Source organism: Vulpes vulpes, chromosome X, assembly GCF_048418805.1.
Source record: "Vulpes vulpes isolate BD-2025 chromosome X, VulVul3, whole genome shotgun sequence".
In the NCBI taxonomy this organism is placed as follows: Eukaryota; Metazoa; Chordata; class Mammalia; order Carnivora; family Canidae; genus Vulpes; species Vulpes vulpes.
In genome coordinates, this window is record NC_132796.1 from 72,236,215 (window position 1) to 72,252,781 (window position 16,567).

The following is a 16,567-nucleotide window of genomic DNA, read 5'->3' on the forward strand; positions in this document are numbered from 1 at the left end:
ACTCTCCCCGGCCTCAGCCCGGCTCCTAGCGGGGCCCCTCCCCCTTGGATGCCTTTTGTTTCTTTATTTCTTTTTCCCGTCTTCCTACCTTGATAGAAGCCTGGACTCTTCTCACTGTAGCATTCCAGCTGTTCTCTCTTGAAATCTCAGGCCGAATCCGTATATTTTCAGGATGATTTGAAGGTTATCTAGGTAATTTGGTGGGGACAGGTGACTTGGGGACCCTACTCTTCCCCCATCTTGCCCCTCCAATCAAGTAATCAGCTTTGCTCCAAGTCTACTGATTTAAATATTAATCTGATCAAAAACAATCCTCATAGCAATCCCTAAATAATGTTTTGGCAATTATCTGGGTACCACGGTCTATGTAAGTTAACACAGAAAATTAACCATCACAGCTGGGATCCTGTTACAACTGCAAAATTTCAGTCCCTGCCACAGACACTCCTCTCTCCAACCCCCAGAAATCATGCCATCCTACCATTACATTATTGCCTTTCCTTGATGCCGGTTAGGGTGCTAACAGCCAGACACCATTTCTCCCTGCTTTATTTCAGTGGGGATATGAGACAGTGTCTAATCTTGTATGATCTAGGTCCAAGCCTTCTGCCCTTGGTTATGGTCACTGAAGGGGTGATGTGTTCACATCCAGTGACTTTCTCCAGCACAGGAGTTACAGGGTGGTAGAATCATAGGGAGCAGTGCTTGAAGAGAAATTCTCTGATCATTAAAGAAATGGTACCATTAAGGCCTTATGAGCAGGCAAGTAAGATAAATAGAATCCATATTTAGGAAGCTAAGCAGCAGTTATACACTAGAGCTAGGGGTGGAGTTTCCCTTAGTTCGTATTTCCAAGAAATTCACACATCCCTATACAGATTCCTCGTGTAAATGTACATAGAGAACTAAAAAGTGGCAAGTGGTAAGAGATAACTTATGTGAGACCTGCCAATAGAGGCATAATTTGTAAACTGGTGGTACCTCACTTACGCCATCATTTATAGGATGGTAACTTGAAATTTGGTACTACTATTATTGTAATTTCAAAAATAATGCCTGCTTGTGGTCTAAGCACATGGACATGGAGCACCCTTGTCAGCTCTCTGACAAATGCACTGGGCAAACAGGCGGACTCTTCCTCACTTTCGGTGCTAAAGTGAGATCCCTCCCACAGTGTACCTTCAGAGCTGGGGAGGGGACAGTACAGGGGGTGGATGAAAAGACAAATGTAAGCATGGTGAGAGGTGTGAACAGGCCCATTTCCCATTCACCTGTGTGCAAATCATAAAATTGTTGACGGTATGCCTTTGAATGCATTCAAACGATTAGGAATAAGAAGTGAAATATGTGAGTCTTCGTCTTCCTTCCTTCCACAACCCTCACTAGCTGGTAGGCAGCCCTTGCAAAGCCCCTGTTGTTTTAGGTCACATGCCTGCTTCTGCAGGCCTCCAGGTAGAGCATCTGACTGAGTGACACTGTTTCCAAAGGCTAGTCCCTGGAAGCAGCATGTGTCCTTTCTCATCAGAATTTTTTGACACACTACCTATGGAATTAGCACCTGCCAGGGACTGCCAGGGTGAATAATGTGGGGGAGAGGGCAGGGTCTTTCAGTCTTGGACTCATTAGCTCATGTAGGGACAGAGGAAGAGAGATGCAGGACACACAACATACGACGTGCAGCATCATTCTTTATTATGAAACTAAACAGCAATCATGAGTGGGGAAAATACATGGAATAACTGATCCTCCCGGTGGTATGTCACCTGGCCTGGAACGTAACTTTGGCTTCTTGGTCAGTCAGGCCTCTTTTCCCAGTCATGGGCATGGGCATAGGCTGGAGAAAAGAGAAACGATGATGTGGATATCCAAGGCTTCTTTTAGGTGACTTGTTTGAAGGCCTCCTCCGGGATCTTGCTCTCATTCTGGAGGGAAGGATTTGAGACATCAGAAGAGCCAGAATCCAGAGTTTCATCCCCAGGCCACCCAGCCTCCACCTTCTTTGCCTTCCGGAAGGCTCAGAAGCACCCATCTGTAGCCTGCTTCATGATTCCCAGACCTCACCTTGAACACAGTGAAGATCTGACCAGCTCTGGTGTAGTTCCACTCATTTTCCTGTAGGCACCTGGAATGGGAGAACAGGTGATCTCCATTAGTACCACAGTACAGACACGCTGACCTTGCAATGCTAAATCTGTGCCACTCTTTTGCCAGGATGCATGTACCAGTATGAACATGATGTGTAATGATGAAGAAAGACCTAGTGAAAATGTCTATCACTGGCCCACTAGAATTTATGCCCACTAGAATTCAAAACAGAAAAATAGAGCTCTCCAAAAGAACAAGGGAACTTAATATATTTTGATAAAGAAATTCAAGAAAATTTAAAAAGTACAAGTTTCCAATCATTTTTTGAGATATAGTACACATAACTTATTTAATTATTTTTTATGCACATAGCATTTTAAAGTGTACAATTCAGTGTTTTCTTAGTCATAAAATTGTGCAACCATCACCATTATCTAATTCCCAAATAATTTTATCACCTTAAAAAGACACTCCTTAAACATTAGCAATGACTCCCTATTCCTCCTCTTTCCCCAGACCCTAGAAACCACTAATTTGCTTTTGGTCCCTGTGGATTTGACTATGCTGGGCATTTCATATAAATGGAATCATACAATATGTGACCTTTCGGGGCTGGCTTCTTTCAGTTAGCATAACGTTTTCAAGGTTCATCCATGTCATGGCATATATCAGCTACCAGCACTGTATTCTTTTTTTTTTTTATGACTGAATAATGTTCTACCATGTGGACGTACCAGATTTGTTTATCTATTCATCAGCTAAGGGACATTTGGGTTGTTTCCACTTTTTGGCTATTACAAATAATGCTGCTATGAACATTCCTGTACATGTCTTAGACTGAACATATGTTTTCATTCCTCCTGGTAGATACTTGGGTGTGGAATGACTGGGTCATATGGTAACTCCATGTTTAACATTTTGGGGAGCTGCCAAAATGTTTTCCCCAACCCCTGCTCCATTTTATATTCTCAACAATAATACATGAGAACTCCAGTTGTTCCACATCTGCACCAACACTTGTTATCATTCATTTTATTGATTAAAGCCAGACTAGTGGGTGTGAAGCAGTAACTCACTGTGTGGTTTCAATCTGCATTAAATCCTTAATGACTAATGGTGCTAAGAAGTTTTTCATGTGCTCATTGGCCTCTTGTATACCTTCTTTGGATAAATGTCTATTCAGGCTCTTTCTCCATGTTTTAAATTGGGTTGTTTGCCCTTTTACTGCTGAGCTGCAAGAGTTCTTCATATATTCCTGTCAGCTATGTGATTTGCCAATATTTTCTCCCATTCCTTTGATGGGATTTTTTACTCTTCTGATAGTGTCCATTGGTGCACAACAGCTTTTAATTCTGATGAAGCCCAATTTATCTATTTTTTTTTCCTTTGGTTGCTTGTGCTTTTGGTGTCATATATAAGAAACACTTGCCTAATTAATGAAGAATTACACCAATGTTTTCCTTCATTATTTTTATAGTTTATAGTTTTATAGTTTTCACCTTTAGAACTTTGACCCGTTATAGTCTATGTTTGTACACGATGTGAATCAGGGGTCAAAATTGATTGTTTTGCATGTGGATATCCAGTTGTCCCAGAACCATTTGCTGAAAAGACTATTTTTTTTCCAACGGATTTTTTCAGTACTTTTATTGACAATCAATTGACTGTAAATGTGAGGGTTTATTTGTGGACTCTCATTTCCACTCCATTGATTCATGAGCTGTCCATATGCCAGCATCGCATAGTTCTGATTACTGTACCTTTGTAGCAAGTTTTGAAATTAGGAAGTGTGAGACCTCTAACTTTGTTCTTTTCTTTCAAGCTTGTTTTGGCCCACTTTCATATGAAGTTTAGGATAACCTTGTCAATTTTTGCAGAGAAGCACTGTTACATGGATTTTGAATCTGTAGATTGCTCTAGGTATTACTGCTAAGAATATTAAGCTATTTAGCAATAATCCAACTAATAGAAATGGAACGTAGTTCCATTAAAAAATTTTTTTCAACAGTTTTATGGATTTCAGGGTATAAGATTTGTGCTTTTGTTACACTTGTTTCCAAATATTTTACTACTTTGATGCTATTGTAAGCAGGTTTATTTTCTTAATCTTATTTTTGTACTGTTCATTTCAAGTACATAGAAATACAAATGGGTTTTGTATATTGGTCTTTTATCCCATAATCCTACTGAGTTTATTAGTTCTAGTGGTTGTTTTGGTGGGTTCTTTCAGATTTTCTATATATAAGACAATGTTATTGAGCATTGTACTATTTTAAAAATACTTCACATATATATACTATGATATATTTTCCATGGGCCTACCTTTTTTTTTTTTGAAAGTAAACTATCCTAAGTGCTATTTTTCCAAATTTCCTGTGAGTTTCTTTGATTCACCCTCCTCCACCCACATCACTGTCCCAATTCACCTTTTCTCCATGCACACCCAACACTTACTTCTGAGACCACTCGAGTTTCATCCCAGATTGAGTGGAGAAAGCCTGTACCATTTCCTGCTGCTCCTGGGAGAGGGTGACCATGGAGCTGGAGGTCAGTGTAGGCTCTTGTTTGGAAAACACACTCTGAGTCTCATCGGGGGTGGCATCTCTCACAAACAGCTCATCATTCACGATGCACAGACTGGAGGGAAAGTGGGCCCTCAGACAAGTGAATGGATATACAGCTCTAAGTCCTCAACCATGATCCTGGTCTCACTGCCACTCGGCAACGAGATTCCTTCCATACCCCTACTACGCTTGCCCCCCAGATTCCTAAGCTGGTACTTCCACCCCTCCCACAGAGTCTGCGTTTGCAGGAACTACCTACTAGCCTCACTAGATGTATACTTAATCTGCAACCCAGGGAAGATTTTACACTCACATTTATTCCTTATAAAAGCCCAATGGGATCGACAGTCTAATCCCCATTTTCCAAGGAAGACAATGAGTCACAGAGAGGTCATGTGACTTAACCAAGATGACAAACACCTAGTGAGTGCTGGGATCAGGAAGTGAACCCAGTGCTCTAACTCCAGAATCCATGCTGTTAACCACCAGACTAGACTGCTCCTGTTGGCTTTTCACAATACTGAGAAAACCAAGATGTCTACAACACCACACTCCCACACCACTGAGCTCAGGCTGAGATGAGCATTACCACCTACAACGTAGAACTTACGTGGAATCACTGACAGGGGTAGCGATGAAGGTCCGGGTGAAGGCACGAACGGAACCCTGAGACTTTCCTTCCACTTCAACAACAAACAACAGTATCCCCTTAGAATCACACATGCTTTACATGCCCACACCGTGTTCCCCATTTAGAGTCTGAGTTTATAATCATGCTGAAGGAGACAACTGTCCAATGGGAGTCAAGGTGTCTGGTATGGGGATGGCAAGACTAGGAGCAATCTGCTCCCAAGTGACAGGGCCTCTACTAGGTGCTATGGCAACCATTTCACAAATTCGTTTTATTCATTTTTCACAGATGTCTGAAAGGTGGGCATTATTAGCTCCATTTTGTAAATGAAGAAATTTAGAGGTTAAGTAATCACCCCAAGTAGTTCTCAGAGTAAGGATCTGGGATGGCAGCCATCAAACTCCATAGACTGTGTCCTTAATATCCAAACTGTGTGGGACAGACAGGCAGAGATCCAGGTCAAACCAGGATGGTTATAGAGCAGAGTGGAGGAAAGAAAACTCAGAGGGAATAAGAAAATGAGGAAATGGATGAAGGAAGCTGGGAGAGTTCTGAGAGGGAGCCCAGCCAGTGGCGATGGAGCAGTGGGGCATCTGGGGAGGTGCTCTATGCACACTTACCTTCCTTGAACACCCCACTGACAGAGAAGCAGAGCATCTTCTCCTGAAAGGGAAGAGCCCAGAGCTAAGTCACCTACATGTCCTACCCTCCTGTGGCTTTCTGGGGCTGCCCTTGGGAGGAAGCAGGTGCTCACCGTCTGGAACCACATGTCCACCATGAAGGAGCTGAGGTCATGCTGTGTTTTGGGAAGCATATAGAGGGAGCACAGGATGTCATATTTTGTATGCTTCAGCAGCTGAACACATAGGGCTATTAGGGGAAGGAAAACCAAGCAAAGGTTAGGGGTGGCTACACCCTGGGCCCTATAATTATCCCTTCACCTCCCTTTCCCTGCTCAATCTTCCCCATCACACACGCACAGAAGTCCTTGAGATTCTTCATATTCCTGTTTTCCTTGAAGTACTCGCACAAGTTGCTTCTAGGAGAGAAAGAGAAACAAGGTGGATGTCTGGCCAGTGTGGGTGCTTCCAGGAGCTTCCCTGTGTCCCCTGGGGAGACAAAGGCCCCAGGAACAGAGTGTGAGCTATGCTACTCACGGCACTGGGTCTTTGGGGTTGAAGGGAATGGCCAGGGAGAAGCAGGCCTCATCATGGTAGGCACCGAGGAGACCCTGACGGTTTCCAGAGTCATAGATCAAGTAGTACCTGTGGTGGAGTAATGAGGACAGTCTATCCCTGTGGTCTAGACCCCAAATGAGATTTCAAGATCCAATCAGCAGTCCTGAGCTTGGATAGCCTTGCTCATCCTAGCCATCCCCTTCCCCAGATCCCCAGGAGTACTTACTGCTGCAGGAATTGCAAGACTAGATTTTTCAGTTCCTCAGATCCTTTGTAGCTTTCCTGGAATCAAAAGACATTTGAGACTATGTGGCTGACAAAGCCTCCCTTGTAAAGCCCCAAATGTTTGATCATTTTCCCTCACCTTGGAGGGCTGTATTGAATATGGCATGTCAGTATCAATGATATCTGGTGGGGTTAAGTACTGGCCATCCTGGAGAAAAAAAGAAAAAGTCAGCAGTGGAGACTAAGGAGGTGGTCATGGATGATCAGGGGAAAAGAGGAGTTCATGAGAGGGTGAGGGTCAGAGGTCAGTTATGAAAGGGCATTGGAAATTATATGAATAAGATTACAGTGGATGTCTTCATCATGTCAAGACATCAAGTCTTTACTATTATATGCAACTCTTGCTTGTGTATGTGTGCATTTGTGTATGCATGTGTTGGAATTTTTCCAGATCACATATTCATGTCTTTTTCAGGAGTCCTGGTCCCCTAAAATGGATAATTACACAAGCATGTAATCTAGGCAATACCCAAAAGGCTTGAGGGCAGGTGTGAAGGTGATCAATGTTAGTAAGAGACAATGATGAATGTAGGCACTTACCAGGCGTAACAGCTTGGGAAAACAATCCCTGATGGCACTGTCCAAAACCCAAAATAGAAAGAAATGACTGATAGGTCAGGGTTGTGAAACCTTCCTCCTTCCCTTTCCCTCCCTCCCCTCCCTTTCTTTCCACTGGGTAACTCCCACCTGACTGCCCTTATTCCCTTCTTCAGTGCCACAATAAACAACATTTGGAGCCTAGGCACCAGGGCTGTTGTCCCCTCCCTACCTCCCTTCATTCCTCCAGATCCCTATCTAGGACTCCAAATAGGAGAGGGAATAGAGTGGGAGCCCAGGGCTCTGATACCTCACTAGGGGTCCAGCATTCTTCAGGGGCACGACATCACTCCTGACATAAAAGGTCCAGGATGCTGGGGCAGGGAGGTGAGTGAGGCAAGGCCCAGGAGGCAGGGAAGGAGAGAGAGGGGGATGAAGACAGAAAAGGGGTTGCAGGTAGGAGGGGAGAGGTAGTAGAGACATAGGGGAACTAGAGATAAAGAAGGAAGAGAAAGCAAAGCAAAGGGAAGGGAAAGAAGCTCGACCATGGTGGTAGGGATCAAGTAGAAGAGAGAAGTGGTGGAAATGGCTCCACAGCTGCAACCCTTTCCTTCATCTGCCCTGGCTGGCCCTAGTTCCAGAGGTGGGAATGAAAAACATACAGATGTTGGGCTGGGGGTCCATTAGATGCTGGTTGAAACTTTGTCACCTGTGTGACCTCAGACTAAGCTGGGCATGAGAAACGAGACAGTCACATGGGCAGGAAACCATCCCCAGAAGTAGAAGGTCAAGCTCCTGGTCATCATGTGCCTGAGGGTCTTTGGCCTCCTCACATGATCACTGCCTGCCCTCCTGATGGCCTCTGCGCACCTGTGCCTGTTTCAGTTGGTTTCTACTCCTGAGGAATCATATCTGTCCTGGGCTACACAGAACTTTTCTGACGGACCAGTTGGGATGATATGATGTGTGGAGGGAGATGACAAGGATGTGCCCTAAGAAGCCTGTCCTTCTGTCTCCTCAAGTACTTCTGCTCTTTGCCTTCCATCATTGCCTTGGAAAGCCCTCTGCTTATTGGCAGCCACCTGCTTCTGTCTCCTTTACTCAAGGATCCCTGGTTTCTCCCTAGGAGGGCTCAGATCCTGGGTCCGAGGAATGGATGCCATGATGGCAGCCATTCATAGCCTTGGCCTTCAGCATGGGGCAGGAAAGCCACTATGGCAGCTTGATATTAGAGTGGGGAACTCTTTTGGAGTAAGGGAAGGAGGTCGCCTCTCAGAAAAAGGGAGGGAAGCCCCATCTCAGCAGGGAGTAGGAAGGCCTGTCTCAGCATTAGGCTTTGGGCTGGAGGACCCTTCTCAGTCCAGGGCACCAGCTTGTGGCTCTAGGGTAGTCATTCCTGGTCCTGGTGAGGAAGAGGAGCCCTGTTTCCTGGAGCACACTCTTGGAGGGTATTCTAAAGAACATTGAATGCATAAGGAGTGCACTTGATATAATAATAAGCTGTGGTGTTATATGCAACCGATGAAGCTCTAAATTCTACCTCTGAAAATAATAATATACTATATGTTAACTAAATTGAATTTAAATAAAAAAGTTTTTTACATTTTTTAAAAAAGAACACTGAACACAGAGAGATGGAAATAGACCCCAGACCAGAACAGGTGAGCAGGTCAGAGGAAGGAAACTCCTTACACGTGAGGGGCACAAAGAAAGGAGAAGGTGGGGCCTATGGTCCTTACAGAGGACCAGGGTTGCACCTTCCTGCATATATGCATTCTCAGGCAGTTCAAGTTCCCAGGGCCAAAGGTTCCCAGGAAGGGTGACAGAGGTTCACACTGACCTTATGTAGGTGGGCTTGTCTGGAAAGGTGTCACACAAGGGGTTTCCTTCTAGCCAAAGCTCTTCAAGATTCAGCCCTTTCATCTTGTTTAACTCCCACACCAAATTCAGCTGAGAAATATGAGGAGGAAACTGGAAAGGAGTCCAAGGGAAAGAGAGACACACGAGGGCCCCTGCACCCCTAGCCCTCACCTTTCCACACAGGTACCTTCTCTTGCCTCCTGTCATTGCTCTGATGAGCACTACCACCCACTATGAATCCCAACTTTGATCTAACTTCCTCTTCCCACCTCATTTTTGGAGAGGTTCAGAATCTTGACTCTGGGGGCCTTCTCTATAATGTCAGACAGGCCATCCAGCCCATACAGTTTGTTGTTGCTCAAGTTCAAAGACAATAGCTGTTGGTAAAAGAGGAGTTAGAGAGACAGTTACTATCTAGGGCCTCAGAGACAAATCTGTTCTCCACCCCATGAGTTCCACCCCCTAACGTTAATAACAGCACTGGGTCTAAGGCCTCACCTCAGGGAAATTCTCTTCAATGATCTGTAGGGTGGCAGCCATGCAGTTTCTTCGATTCAGGATTATATCAATATCATGGCCCACCAAATCTTCAGGAAGTAAAGAGGAGGCAATCAAAAGGCTGAGAGTGGTCCAGAGCCAGCACCAGCCCCTCTCCACATTACCATCTCCCAGTCTCCCTCCCAGGTAGATACCTATGGTCTAACCCGCCCTAGAATTACTACCATCAAGTAAGTATACCTGGGTCAAAGCGGAGACTCTGGAGATCAAGAGCTTGCTGGGAGACATCATAGCGTTTGTTCATGGTCAGCTGTAGAGAGAGTTAGAGCCACTGGAAGACTCTGATGGGGATAGGGAAATTGGGGGCTGGAGGAAGAAGAGGTGCATCTGAGTGTGTGCACACAATGGGTCTTGAGTTTGCATTACCTTTAGCTGTTCCATTTCTTCTGGCTCCAACGTGTACCGCACAGAGTAGGGTACACTTGAGGGATTGACATAGATAGATATCTGCAGGAAGGAGAGATGGGTTAAGCACCAAGAATTTCATTCCAAAGATGTCCAGCCCCTGCTCTGTCCTTCTGCCACAGGACTAGGTAGAGGTAATACTCTAAACACATACCTTCCGGTTCTCCTTGTCAAAAATCTTGTAGCTCACATCCTTCAATGCAGAGGCAGTGCAAACATCCTGGACAAAGAACCGGGCCTGGTTTTTAATGTAGTGGAACTACAGGAAGGGGAAGCAATGATAATTTTAGAGCATAGAGTCATTCTACTCGGTGGGGTCCCCCTGCCCACCACTTCCCTGTGCCCACTCATCTGGCTTCACCATCCTCTTACATCCACTGGAACAAAGGGGACACTGCAGTGTCTCTGGATTAAATTCATTAGCCATGCCTTGTCATACTTTCTCCCATAGGGAATCTAAAGGTTAAAAGAAGGGATGGGGGTAAAGAGACACAACATGGAATTAAAGCTGGAAAACAAACCCAACAGCATCCTTGTCTGACCTTCTACTGAGCTATACAGAGCTTCTAAAGAAAGAAGCAATGGCATTATTTCTTATTTTTCTGCCAAATGTGGGTTTCCTAAACCCTCCAATGGAGAGAAATTTCCATTGGAAATCTCTCCTCCAAATATTGCCATAACGTTGTATAATGTGGTCTTCCTTCTTAATAAGGTCCATGATAGTCTATCTAATATGCAGACCTTGCCAAGACACTCACGGTGATCTTGAACCAGCTCCCTGAGATTCCATCTTGTGTGTTCTCTTCCACTTCTCTCTTCAGATTTTTTCTATCTCTCCACACAGTAATATGGATATGGCCTTCATTATGCCATTTCACTCTCCTCTTGTTGCGTTGGGTGTTATAAGGAGTGCTGTGGAGGGGAATTGGAGAGGAGAAGGGTGGCCATAAATGTAAGTCTTCTTCCATACACCCTCACTACTCTGTCACCAGGACTACAATTAAGATTGTTTTAACCATTATTCCACTTCTAGCATTCTTCAGTTTTCCAGTGAGAGAAGAAAACGAAGACCAGGGAGAGCAAAAGAGTTGCAGAGTCCCAGGGGCTGCTACATGCAAACCAGGCTGCCTGTTCACTTACTGTCTTACTTGGGGGTCCTCCTGGACATCCCCCATCGACACACTTTCATTATCCTCCTGGAGGTGTGAAGGCTGCGGCTCATATCCACCACGTTCATAATGAGAATTCCTCTTGTCAAAATTACCTTGGAAAGAACTCCAAACTTTCTTTCTTCCTTGAGGTGAGCTACCACCATCATTGTATTCTCAAAAGGGGAACAAAAATACAAGTTTGAAGACATTATCAGTGGTCCACTTAGCATGTACCATGTCTTATGCTAACAACACAGTAGGGCAAGTAGGGTGTCAACCTGCCCTCAAGGTCCAATCCCACAAATCTCAGAAAGGAAACTCCTCTGCCTGCTCAGATAAAACACCCTTATCTGATAGATGGCACTATCAGGGAGGAATCATCGGGGAGGAGGCAGAGGAAGAAGAAACTGTACTGAACCTTTTAAAGAATGAAGCATGATTTATTAAGAGAGAGAGAGAGAGAGAGAGAGAGATGTGTGTGTGTCCCTGTCTCAGAGGAAAGTAAAAGTGTGTGCATGAGCATCTGCATGTGCGTATGTTAATCTTATCTGTTTTACATTTGTATAATTATATTACAGATACATGTGTTTCAAATCACGTTGGAAAGTGCATCGTCACACAAAAGTGGACCCTAATGTACATTTTTTCATGGATTATGTACTATATATGTATATCTAATTTTTGCTTCTTGTTTTTTTAAATGCCCTGTAATTTTTTTACATCTTGGCATTTTAATATTTGAATTGATTTTCACATTTAAAGTATTAGAATTCTCTATACAGTGTATTTCTTTTTTTTTATTTATTTATGATAGTCACAGAGAGAGAGAGAGGCAGAGACACAGGCGGAGGGAGAAGCAGGCTCCATGCACCGGGAGCCTGACGTGGGATTCGATCCCGGGTCTCCAGGATCGCGCCCTGAGCCAAAGGCAGGCGCCAAACCGCTGCGCCACCCAGGGATTCCCTATACAGTGTATTTCTAATTAAAGGCCAAATTATCCAGTGGAGCATAGCTTGGGATTTAGGACAATTCCAATATTTGAGTCCATGCTGTACAGCTTCCCAGAAGAAGCACATATAGGAGACTATTTCCTAAGGATATTTACACCAATAATATACTTCTCCACTAGCAGTGCAGTAGAGTCTAATTTCCTACAGTATGCTTGACCATTGAGAAGTTATTCTTATGCTTTGACCCACACATTTCACTTTTAAAATTTATCATAAAATTATTCTATGCTGAAATATATATGTATAATTATATCACTGTGCTTTTTATAGGCTCTTTGACAGAAAGACCAGTGGCTGATATTGACAGAAGAGGGGTAGAAATTATTGTCTCTAGAATCAAGGATAGATGGGGAAGAAGGAGCATGGGTACCTGACATACAGAGGAAAAAGGCCAAGGGATAGATGTATGGGCCAGAAAGATGAGGGTGATCACTGGGAAGAGAATGAAACACAAATGGAAAAAAGCCTATGAGGAACCAAATTTATCCTGGCAATATGCATCATTCTATAAACGTTCTTTTCTTTCCATGTATAACTTTTCTGTCTCTGTTACCTCATTTTCAAGCTGAACATCAGAGAAACAGTTTACACATAGTCTAAGAAAAGATAGATCATATAGGGGAACAGCATGCAGTGATGTCTCTTGGACAGAGGGCTAGAGTTCAGATCATGTTGGTCCCAGATACTACAGCCATGATTGCCCACTGGACTTTGGGTACTACCCCAGTGCTCATTTTAGCACTAACACAGAGTCACACATCATTGGTTATGGGCATAGGATTTGAGGTCAGATCAATCAGAGTTTGAATCATGCTACTAAATTCTATGGTTCAGGGAAAGTAACTTTGACTCACCTTGTTCTTTTTCCCTTAAATTGAAAACAGTAACAGTTTGCCTCATAATTGTGAAAACTGAGTTAATATATGGAAATACGTGGAAAACACATGGAGAAAGCACTGTAAGTTATCTATTGCTAGGTCAGTACTTAGTACAACATCTGGTGCTCAGTAAAGGATGAATGTGTGTCATTTGCATTCATTGTTACTAGTCCTCTGGGAAATGAGAAGGGAAACAGATAGGTGTATGGGAGAAGGTTGTGGTGTCAGCTATTAATGTATTTCATAAAGTAGCAACAGTAAAACAGGATAGCCCTGGTGGGAAATGATATGGCATTGATCTGATTAAGAGAACCAAAATAAAAAGCTTAGACTCTGAAAGAGGCATACAGAAAGATCTGAAAGGGAGCTTACATTCTCAGTTCCAATATTTTTGCTAAAAATGTGTTATTATTTAAAAAGGGTGGGGCATCTGGGTAGCTCAGTTGGTTAAGTGTCTGACTCTTGATTTCAGCTCAGGTCATGTGAGATCAAGCCCTGCATTAGGCTCCATGCCGAGCTTAAGATTCTCTCTCCCATGGGATCCCTGGGTGGCGCAGCGGTTTGGCGCCTGCCTTTGGCCCAGGGCGTGATCCTGGAGACCCGGGATCGAATCCCACATCAGGATCCCGGTGCATGGAGCCTGCTTCTTCCTCCACCTGTGTCTCTGCCTCTCTCTCTCTCTGTGACTATCATAAATAAAAAAAAAATTTTAAAAAAAAGATTCTCTCTCCCTCTCCCTCTGACCCTTTTTCCTACTTGTACTCTCTCTCTCTTTCCCCCTCTCTCTCAAAAATAGTAAAATTAAAGTGATAGGTTCAAAAACTAAAACAGAATACTCCTGACACCTTATGACACTATGTGAAAAAAAAGAATACAAAACTGTATATTACAGAGTGATATCAGCAACATGCTTGACCAGGAAGCAACAGGCCTTCTTCCCCCACAGAGACACTGAGTTAACAACAATATATTAACCAGAATACCTCTGTAAGAACTCTGGAGATCAACAGAAAATACAGCATCCAAGCCCTTATAAAACCAAGAAGGGATTTTAGCAAAGGGGTAGTGAAATTCATGTTGTTTTGCAGGATTGTTCATGCCCCTCCCTTTGTGTAATACCACAGAACAACTAGGAGGAAGCCGCCCATATTTCTTCTCCTTCCTTGGGATGGAAATAAGAGTGGACCATGTACTCAACATTCTGGCTTATTAGGAGGCCGATCCAGGATGATCAGAGGCAGAGACATAGGCAGAAGGAGAATCAGGCTCCCTGCAAGGAACCCAATCTGGGACTTGATCCCAGCACCCTGGGATCAGGTCCTGAGCTGAAGGCAAGATGCTCAACCACTGAGCCACCCAGGCATCCCTCTGTCTTTTTTAAATTAGAAAAATTACTGGACTTGCATAAAAGTTTAGAAAGTGCTGAAAACAGAGGTGAATACTAGATTAGAGCTTCAGTTTCACAGGCAGATGCCAGGGAGAGCAAGAGACCATAAAAGGTATGAAAAGTCCTAGAACTTCCAGCAAGGTTGACCTTAGTGAAAGTCATCCCCTGAATGAAGCCTGTACACAACAACTGGCAGAAGTGGTTGCCTTTTCAAATGCCCAAGTATTAAAAAATTACAAGGCCTACCAAGAAACAGGGAAATATGGACCAATTAAAAGAATAAAATTAAAAACTCCAGAAACTGACTGTAAAATAGATCTATGAGTTATCTAACAAAGAATTTAAAATAACTGTCCTAAAGATGTTCAATAAGCTAAAAGCAAAAACAGACAACTAGACAAAACAGGAAAATAAGGTCTGAACAAAATGAGAACATCAACAAAATGATAGAAACTACTAAAAAGAGCAGAAATTCTGGAGCCAAAAAACACAAGAACTGAAAATTTTGTAAGAGGGGTTCAATAGTAGAATTGGTTAGGCTGAAGAAATAATTAATGGGTTTGAAGACATATCATTTGAAATCACTGAGTCAGAGAAGCAAAAAGGTAAAAGAATAAAGAAAAGTAAGGAGACCTATGGGACTTATGAGACATTATAATGAAGAACAATATGTGCATTAGGGGAATCCCAAAAAGAAAATAGAAATGGGTAGAAAGCTTATTTGCAAAAATAATGGCCCAAAACTTCCCAAACTGGAGGGGAGACATGGACATGAAGATTCAAGAAGCTGAAGAAAGTCCAATTAGGATAAACCCAAAGAGAATCATAATCAACTACATTATAAAATTGTCTAAAGTCAAAGACAAGGAGAAAATCTTGTAAGCATCAAGAGACAGGCAATTCATCATGTACAATGGAACTTTTTACAAGTTTATCAGTTATTTGTCAGCCAAAATGTTGCAGGCTAGAAAGCAGTGAGATGATATACTCTTAAGTACTAAAGTAAAAAAATTAAGTATCAACCAAGAATACTATATCTGGCAAAATTTCCTTTAACAAATGCAGGGGAAATGAAAACTTTTCCAGATAAACAAAAGCTGAGGGAATTTATTATCACTAGAATTTATCTTCAAGAAACACTAAAGGGAGTCCAAGTTAAAATGAAAGACTAGTAACAGAAACACTAAGCTGTATGAGAATATTAGGGTCTTCAGTAAAGGTAAATACATGGGCAAACATAGTAACCTGTACTATTGTAATTTTGGTGCATTTAATGACAATTAAAATTTAAATGACAGAAATATTTTTAAAGACATATAAATATGTTAATGAATATACAATATATAAAGATGTAATGTGCAACTTCAATAGCATATAGTGGGGGTGGTGGAGGTATAAAGCAGTAAGTTTTGTATGCAACTGAAGTTAAATTGTTATCAATTTAAAACAAATGCTATAATTGTAAAATATTTTATGTAATTACAATGAGAACCACAAATAAAATATCTATAGAATATATGTAAAAGCAAATGAGAAGAGAATAAAAGCACATCACTACAAGATATCAATTAAATACAGAGGAAGAGAGTGACAGAGCAAAGTAGGGATAAAAAAGCCACAAGACATACAGAAAACAATGAACAAAATGGCAATAGTAATTTCCTCTCCATCAGTTATTGCTTTAAATGTAAATGGTTTTATCTTCCCAATCAAAAGACGTAAATTGGTTGTATGGATGGCAAAAACAAGATCCAACTATATGCTGTCTACAAGAAATTCACTTCTATCTAAAGACATACATAAACTAAAAGTGAAAGGGTAGAGCAGCAATGGCTATACTAATACCAGACAAAATAAATATACATTAAGTCAAAACTGCCAGAAGAGACAAAGGTCATTTTACAATAGTAAAAGGAGCAATTCACCAAGATGATATAACAATTATTTATGTATTTATGCACTAAACTACAGAGTTCCTAGATATATGAAGCAATCTTTGATAGAACTGAAGGGAGATATAAACAGCAACACAATACTA

At 42.4% G+C, this 16,567-nt stretch overlaps 1 protein-coding gene across 1 annotated transcript in view; it reads right to left on the reverse strand.

The window, feature by feature from the left end:
* Window positions 1-1,668: 1,668 nt before the first annotated feature.
* LOC112925667 (nuclear RNA export factor 2-like) overlaps window positions 1,669-16,567 on the reverse strand; it is a 28,029-nt gene continuing 13,130 nt past the window's right edge. Inside the window, exons 3-22 of the mRNA XM_026006477.2 lie at window positions 11,244-11,427; window positions 10,862-11,015; window positions 10,476-10,559; window positions 10,258-10,362; window positions 10,065-10,145; window positions 9,879-9,948; window positions 9,639-9,727; window positions 9,410-9,517; window positions 9,121-9,230; window positions 7,284-7,320; window positions 6,823-6,891; window positions 6,685-6,740; window positions 6,438-6,545; window positions 6,261-6,319; window positions 6,035-6,150; window positions 5,901-5,943; window positions 5,260-5,332; window positions 4,540-4,722; window positions 2,062-2,122; window positions 1,669-1,922 (exon numbers count right to left, since the gene is read on the reverse strand). Coding sequence (XP_025862262.2) covers window positions 1,878-1,922; window positions 2,062-2,122; window positions 4,540-4,722; window positions 5,260-5,332; window positions 5,901-5,943; window positions 6,035-6,150; window positions 6,261-6,319; window positions 6,438-6,545; window positions 6,685-6,740; window positions 6,823-6,891; window positions 7,284-7,320; window positions 9,121-9,230; window positions 9,410-9,517; window positions 9,639-9,727; window positions 9,879-9,948; window positions 10,065-10,145; window positions 10,258-10,362; window positions 10,476-10,559; window positions 10,862-11,015; window positions 11,244-11,427 — 1,835 coding nt within the window. The 3' untranslated portion in view covers window positions 1,669-1,877. The remainder of the gene's footprint in view (window positions 1,923-2,061; window positions 2,123-4,539; window positions 4,723-5,259; window positions 5,333-5,900; window positions 5,944-6,034; window positions 6,151-6,260; window positions 6,320-6,437; window positions 6,546-6,684; window positions 6,741-6,822; window positions 6,892-7,283; window positions 7,321-9,120; window positions 9,231-9,409; window positions 9,518-9,638; window positions 9,728-9,878; window positions 9,949-10,064; window positions 10,146-10,257; window positions 10,363-10,475; window positions 10,560-10,861; window positions 11,016-11,243; window positions 11,428-16,567) is intronic.